The sequence below is a fragment of the Nestor notabilis genome, unplaced genomic scaffold (assembly GCF_000696875.1).
Source record: "Nestor notabilis isolate BGI_N333 unplaced genomic scaffold, ASM69687v1 scaffold1027, whole genome shotgun sequence".
In the NCBI taxonomy this organism is placed as follows: domain Eukaryota; kingdom Metazoa; phylum Chordata; class Aves; order Psittaciformes; family Psittacidae; genus Nestor; species Nestor notabilis.
Window position 1 is genome coordinate 23945 of NW_009937561.1, and position 8617 is coordinate 32561.

Here is an 8617-nt window from a genome sequence, read left to right on the forward strand (position 1 = left end):
GCCTTGGTCGACCTAGCTTAGTGTGTGGTGTCCCTGCTCATGGCAGTGGGGGTTGGACCTAGATGCTCTTAAGGTCCTTTCCAACCTTACCTATTCTATGATTCTACGATTCTATAATATATCACATATTAATATTACATATTATATAAATATAAATTATTTTAATAGAACTATGAACAAATAAGGCTTTAATTTAACGAGTCAAAGAAATAAAGAGCAAACATAGCATCTCACTCTGAAAAGCTGAGATATTTTCCTTTTTCTCAATGCCATAAAACATGACTGCATCGTGCAGCGTATTTAAAAATACCACTACCCACACAAAACACATAATGGAAAGTCCATGCAAAATGTGTACTTTTAAAAATAGGAAATGTTTAAAAGGTATTTGAGGAGTAAAAAAATCTTTCCCTGCATTTTCATAAGATATGGATAGCATAGACTTAATACAAAATATTAGGAAAACCCTGAAATTTTATATGGTTTCTAAATACATTTTTTCCTGTTCCTGATAATTATGATCTGCATATCCACAACACTTCTACAAATTTAATTGAATATCTTATTTTTCTTTTCCTTTCCTACACTTGGAGAAATTCACATTCACTGAGTATTGCTCCAAAGCGTTAAAAGAATTGCAGTGATGAGCTAGAAGGATAATTTGTATTCTATAATGACTGAAATGATTCCTCAGTATTTAAACAATGTTAACTAAACTCCACAAGATCTCTTCTGGCAGTAAGTGCTACATAATGGTCCAGCATGCCACTCTGGAAACTCACAATATGCCTATCAGTGAATAAAAAAATATCTAATTAAACTTTTAAAAAGCTGCCAAAATGAACAGTAGGTTTGTATAGTTTGGTAGAAAGCATTTGCAGAAATGTAAATCAAATCAGATTAATTTACATAAACTGTGCAAACAGCAGTGGCTAAGACTGTAGTATACTGGAAAAAAAAAGCAATTTCGCTTTTTTTTTTTTTGGCTAATTATTTAAATAGGAAAACCTTAAATATTTTCAAAACAGATGATTCATTAGGCTTCAGGGAAAGACTAACAGCCAATCTTTTAAAAGGCAGAACATACACAGTACAGACTTTACTATGTTTCACATTTCTTTGAGGAAAGCAAGATTTGAGAGAATCTGACAAGGAGATGAAATTGTTAAAAAACCCTCAAGCCCTTCATATTACAGGTCTAAGAACATTTTCAGAAAATGCAACAAGTAGCAGTATATGTACTTTAATCTCTTATTTTTTAATCCCCTTTTTCCCCTGCCTGCAGGAAGAAAAGTCTTCATTTGCTATAGATGACAGCAAAGTTTCTTGTAAGGGAATTCAATAAAGCAACTAAAGAAGGAACAGAAGCAATTGAGGCTAAACAGAAAATAATGTAAGATACCAGAAAAAGCTGTGCTGCTCAAACTCCTACAGTCAGTCTAGAGCTGCTACTGAAACACCACCTACAATCTCCCACACGAAACACATAAGGGAACAGAGGCTACAGTGAAACAACCAAAAAGCAGACAACACAACTGGTACAAAGTGTCTAGTTTTCTCATTGTAAATACAGCATGTAAAGAGAAAGGGCTTATACAGCGAGTTGCAGTTCCACCTCACTAACCAGTTCTCATCATTAATCCAGCATTACCTTGCTGAGAAGAAGTATTTCTTTTATGTAAAGATGACATATTCCTGCTATGCTGGGACTGGTGGAAAGGATAGGATTTGCTTCTTTCAGGAGAGTAGCTCCTGCTGCTGACACTAGAGCCAGATCTGCTGTGTGGAGAATCCCTTCGGCTCCCTGGTGATTCCCTGAAGAGAGGAGAGTCCCTCTTATGAGGGGATCGCTCTCTCATGTAATGAGATGGATAGAAGCTTTTTCTTCTGAAGCCATCTCTGGCATCCCTTTGAAGACAACAGAAAAATAAAAGGTTATCCTTCCAGTGTTTGTGGAACAGCACTAGATAATACAATTGCAACATTTTATGTCTGGTAAATACTAACAGATTAGCTGTCATCTGCAGAACATGTCTGAAATCTTCAGGCAATGAATGAAAAACAAGTAGGAAAATAGAAAAAAATTTGTGTATGTATGTAATTACTTTCAGATTTCATTTACCTGCTTCATTGCTAGAAGCTAGTTCCTTTCTATTTCTCAATAATACAGCTAAAATGTAAGAGAAAAAGACATTCAAGAAATTGGGGCTTTCATATTTTATTTCTTCAGATTCACTCAATTTCACCTGGAAATTAAACCTTTATTTATAATAACTAAAAATGCATGTGCAACTATTGCTCACACTCTCTGGCTGTTTTTTTCAACTCTATTTTTCTCTTACCCTTATTTTCAAGGGACTATGATTTAATACAGCTTGTTATGGGAAATATCATTGAGGGATTTCAGTTTATATCCAGCAAGGACAAAAAGAAAGCTGCAGAATACCTATCCTCATGCCTGTGTATCCACCCAAGGTCAAACCTTGAATGAAAATACGAAAATTTACACCTACTAAAGGCTCTATGTCTTTCACAATACACAATACTCATTTTGAACTTCACTGTAAAATGCCACAGACTCACTCAGTTATTACATTAAACCCAACTGATTTAAAACCATAATCTAAGCAACACCAAAACTTTCTACTACATGTATATATTGTTACTCCAGACCATACCCCAAAATGTCCTGGTTACCTGCAAATTATATTAATTTACATATATATGTAAAGGTCAGAAAAACAGCATAAAATTGGACTTTTCCTAAAGAAATCTCAAAGCTAACATGCAAGTAATCACCTACTGAATCTAGACTTGTGACATTTGCCTTGGTCGGAAGACACATTGCCAAGAGAAGCAAGTAATTCTCAGCGCTTCTACAACGTTGCTAAACAAAAATAAAGACTTCATGGCATTTACAGTAAGCCAGAATGTATCTTATTTCACTGCCTTTCTCTCCTATTTCTCACCGTAGTCCAATATTTTAAATAAGGGAATGTCTCACAAAGATGAGCAAAGACCTAGTGATCTCATTTAGCACAATGTAGCTATAGCTAATTTTATGTTGGTGGAGAAAAGGAAAAAAGCCCTCTAGTGTACAATTCCCACAGCATGTTGCAGGCCCACATTTATAACGGGTAACAAAGAACTCTAGTATGCCCAAAGTGTTTTGTACTACTGAAACTACACGGGTAGCACCACACTGATACAGACACTGTTACACTGATGTGCTTTATGCAGTGCTGATTTAGTTTTTGCATGGAAAGCACAACTGCTTGAAACAAAGCCGGGTTTTACAGCTAAACAGTTATTTCACTGTTAACAGACCACAGGTTTTTACAAGTATCTTACAGAAAAGCATATTTCACAGAACTACATACCAAAACTGATACAAAACAAGGTTACACAGATTTATACTTAACAGGGGTGCTAAAAGCCAATATTCATTTTCTTTCTAAACATCTTTTCTTCTTCTATTTATTGCGACACATTCTTCTTCCCAAGCAAGCCAGCAAAAGAAACAATTAAGGAATTGCTAAATAGTACTCTGTTTAATAGCCTCTACACAGTAGCCATGGTATACTTACATCAAAGAATGAATCACCCCATAATACAAAGAACTATAATCCTACTCCTTTCTTCAAAGGCCTAAGAGCAATGTGCTCACCTTTGGACACTGCTCTTTAGGAAATGTGTAGATTAACATGAGACTTTCCAGAAAGAATAACTGAAATTATCAGAGTCTGAGAAAACACATTTAATGACAAAACACTCAAACCTCTTTGTCTGCTTAAATTTAGCAGAAAGAAATCTAAAGAAGCCAGGTGAGTCTGCAAACCTACGAGACGCAGCTGAAAACAGGGAACCACCACTTTATCTACACCACATGTATTTTATGCAGCAATAGAGAAAAAGTTCAGATTTTAAGGATAATAGAAAGATTAGCTCACTACTGAACTAGTTTGTCTAGCTAAGTGGAGGGCTTTTTTTACTTATTAAAGAACATATTGATCAAATATTTATCCAGACTGAGTTAGGTACAGCACATTTTTTCTTCAGTTTCCTTCTAAATATCTCCTTTTAAATAATCTTATTTATTTTTAAAGCACAAGCCTTCTGGCAGACCAGTACACCACTTCTACACCCAAAACACATTTTCATGACCAACTTATGAAGCCCTAGTGCACAGAAAAGTTTATTATGGAAATGTTTACAGAGCCCCAGATATTGCACACATAATAAATGCTCTAATATCCACATAAGAATTTACAAAATATCATTGAAACACACTTTGAAACAGGAAAACATGTTAAAGCCTCATTCTACAATAACATTAGGCACAAAAAAGTAGAATCTCACTTTTGTTTTTTAAGTTTTCATTTCATCACTCCATGTTAATTCTTAACTGGACCCTATCACATCCTGAACACTGAAACCATTAACTATATTAAATCTTTTTCAGACAGCATAGCAACAGCACAGCATTTCTGATGCTTTCCATTAATATAACAAACTACAGAGAACAGAACAAAATAAGCATTGTTTTACTTTTTTTTTTTTCCTTAAATACTTAAGCTAACATACACCTGCAATTTGGTAATGAAGGCCCCAATTCAGCAAAGCAGTCAAGCACATGCTTCAGATTCCAACACATACTCAAAAGGTTTATTGAGCAGGGACAATATTTAATAGAGATGCAAAATTTTGTGCTCAGCTCTAACTTTAAAATAGAACTACTGCCTTTAATAACAAATACAGGATTAATTCCTTTCATACAGGATCCCTCTTATCTTTATACTTCGTATTTGTGTCTTGCACTTAGTTTTGAAAGCACAATTTAGTTCTCTCAGCAGTATTGCAACAGGAAGTATGAGAATTTTTAACCTCTACGAATCTTGGACCACTAAATTCTCACTGAAGCTGATGATATTGGACAGGCTCCTGAAATTTTATAACTAACCAGCCCTGATACACCATCCACCAAGGGCAGCTAGCTGAGGGAAGAACACAAGCCTACGAGTTATTACAGTTAATCGAGTTCCAGTTTCTTGGAGGAAAAACCACAAATACAGAACAAAGGTACAGCTTTCTGCATAGCATGAGGCCAAGAGAATACAACACAGATATTTACAGCTGCCAAAGGATCAGAGACACCATCTTTCCTAAACTATCCCTACCATACCAAGTACTTCCAGTCTCATCCCTCCCTATCATTTTAAGGCCTGCAAACCATTCGGTAACAATGCTGGGGGGACACTGAGGCAAAATTAAATTACTTGGCAGATGTGAGATGCCTGGGAGTGGAGGTGTACCTGGGGACAGGAAAACACATCACATGCAATATGGGAAGAAGTTATGTTTGTAAGAGGAATCGCGGTTTGCTCTCATTGAATTCATGCTACTGGGCAACAGTGTACAATACTACATGCTTACTATTCTCTTGGACTTCTACATCCCAATACAGACACCCATCTTTTCAGTTAGAACATTAATCTCCGATCTGGTCCAGCCATGGAGGACATAACTCAGACTTCTGACACTGCATCGGACAGATTAACAACTCTATAGCATATTGCTGTGGAGCAGAAACTGTAGGTTCTTTCAGTAACTCACAAGTGAGCAGTTTATCACCTAGATAGAAAGTCAACAGAAAAGTTTATGCGACCCCTTCCATCTGAGAAAGATTATTACTGTTGTCAAAGGGGTTAGACGTTCCATTTATAGGCTTGGGCTTGATTACTAGTCTTGCTAAAAGTAACTCACACAATTTTATAAATAATTTGAGGAAATTATACATACCTCCTAAGACACCAGACGTCAGTGCAAAGAGAGCAAAAAGAGAAGATTTGAAGCATGCTTCTTAACTCGATATACTTCCCCTGTCTCATAATAGACAGGCAAAGGGAAGGAGGACGAAGAGTGAAAGAAAAATAAAAAATCCTCTTGCCTTCCCTGTCAGGACACTGCAGGGCTGATAGAGCTACCAACGTGATTCAGATGATGTGGAAAACTCTAAAATGTACTACACCCCGACCTCAAAGTTTCTCAAATGATTTGCTGTCTTAAACATCCAAAAAGCAAATACAAAGAGTCAAGAACATCTCTACTTTTAACATCTTCAAAGGAAATGTAGGCGATGGAAGATTTCAGCCACCATCCTCTCTCCCGGAACTCATTCCCTTTCTTTCCAAAGTACGCAGTATATGTTTGTGCAACAAACCAACAATTTACTTTAGTTCTGCTTCAGAGACTTACTATAATCTCGTTTTTGTTCAAAGATCTTTATGATGATTTCTCATAAGCTAAAACAATATAGTGAGTTACACCACTGCAGATAGAATAATTGCATCTGCTTCCATAGGCTTTCATTTGAACATTCAAAATGATGACAAATTCCTTAGAACAACTGGTTTTCAACATTTTATGACTAAGCAAGTAACTGCAGTACTGGTATGTGCATTTGTTTTAAACGAAATTAATGTAATTAGGGCTAGACAATGTAATTTTATTAAGAGCTTTTTGCATGAAAGCAAAAGGAAAAAGGCATTGCAAAATAGTGGTAACTCATGTAGAGAAGGATAACAAGACATACCAAAGGTACAATGAAAAAATAAAAATATATAAATGCCTCACGGTATTTATGCTGCATGTAGTACTGCTGAAGTCATCATACACAAACACCGAAACTCCCCACTGATGCCACTTGTCCAGCTCACTCAATATAAAAGCTACTAAACTCACCTCCCCACCCACCTCAGGATGTCAAGACAGATCAGGGAATAAAAACTAAGACAACTCGAATGTAATAAATTGGAAAGAAATGCCTCTATATCCTTTAATTGAATAGTAAAGCTATGCACTTCAACTGAAACCAGAAATCAGATTACATTGCTCTTTATCCTTAGTAAAGAGCACCCTCTTTCCTACTATCGTCAATAATGTACTTTATTAAACTTGTTGGAATATAAGCCCGGAAAACAAAAGTATATTTAAATTCAAACTCTCTACTATCCGACACAGAGAAACTATGGTCAAGCATACAGATAAGGACAGACGAACAAGAAACAACCAAAGAGTTAAAGTCCAGAAAAACACAGATTTAAGTTCTAAAGAATTAAGCAAAACCAGCTTGATACAACTGTATGAAGAATAAAGACAAAACGTTAATTAGAAAAACAATGAGCAAATTGGACAAAACAATTGCATTTAAATGCATGTGATCTTGGCTTCTCTTTTTTTTTTTTTTTTTTTTGAAAACAAGTCCCTGCAATTTCTCTACAACAGAAAATAAATCATAAGTCTAAAGCTCCAGAGTGCATATTTGCTAAAAGCAATGGACCAAGTTACAACTTCAATTAAGAGCTACAACAATTACAACATCAGAGAATTTCACTGATAAAATATTTACTGACATACACTGTTGCTGGGCCAGATTTGAGACACTGGACTTTCTGAACAGCTTATCATCACAGAAGTCAATCAGTTCAGATAACTAGCTCAAGGAATAAGCCTCTCAATATAGTCGCAACTGAATCAGTTCCTAAACAGATTTAATTAAAAATGGAAACCATTCAAATCTTGTATCTCAATATACAAGCTTAAAATTCAAAGGAAGACAGGAAGCACAATCCTGCATCTTCACATACTCTTCACACATTCATACACACACACACACACTCCCTCCCCGACACCATAATGGATCAGAGAAACTAATCATCACTACTGTTCAAGAGAAAGTTCTAACTGGACAGACCTCCCTAAACAGGTGCTTGCACATTTACTGTCATCCTGCCACAGACACTGAGACCAGCACATGGGAAAGAACTTTTCTAAGTTTCCCTATGATACCAAAGAATGTGGGGTAGGAGGAGGAAAAAATCCCCAAGTACTACCCAAAGCAGGCATAAAGGTACTGAGAACAAGCATTTGTGGGAAGTAACATACTATGAAACACAAGTGAACAGTTCAACAAAAATTTGTAAAGAATTTTACTTTTCAAAGATCTTCTAAACCAGCATGGAAAATGATATGAGACTCTGGAGAAAAATACATGCTGTTTATAGGGTCACATAACTTCATATTGCCAAATTTCTAAACAAAAGAAGATGAAGGAGGAGATTCCGGGGGGAGGTGGTGGTAGTGGATTTGGTGGGGTTCTTTCTTTTGTTGAGTTTGGGGGGTTGTTTTGGGTTGGGGGGGTTGTTTGTGGTTTTTCTTTGGGGCTTTTGGGTTTGTTTTGATTTTTACTTCACAGTGAGTGCTTGTCAAGCAATTCAGTGTAGGCAAGCATTAGTCTAATATACATGCTAAAAAAGAAGGAAGTATTTTTGCACTGTATTTTTAGGGGCATGAGTGAATTTTAAGTTCAGCAAGCTATTATTGCTCTTTTTCCCAAAGGCTATCTTTCAAATTGTTAAATAGAAGAGCCCAGAAACCATGAAATATCTGCTAAATGAGCTTTAAAGGCTTTTCATCAGTGTGCCACAGAATGCTGTTAGTCCACTTACACTAAGGGAAAGCAACAAGTAGTGTACTGTAGTGGTAGCATATACTGATTTGATCAACCCTTGTCATTGACTTTCTAACACTATCAATAAAAACCTGCAAAAGGAAAGAG

At 36.1% G+C, this 8617-nt stretch overlaps 1 protein-coding gene across 1 annotated transcript in view; it reads right to left on the reverse strand.

Annotated features, from left to right (window-relative positions):
- PPHLN1 (periphilin 1) overlaps positions 1–8617 on the reverse strand; it is a gene marked incomplete at its 3' end in the record, with an annotated part of 32280 nt that overhangs the window by 7995 nt on the left and 15668 nt on the right. The window contains exon 5 of the mRNA XM_010018864.1: positions 1694–1908. Within this exon, the coding sequence (XP_010017166.1) occupies positions 1694–1908 (215 nt within the window). The remainder of the gene's footprint in view (positions 1–1693; positions 1909–8617) is intronic.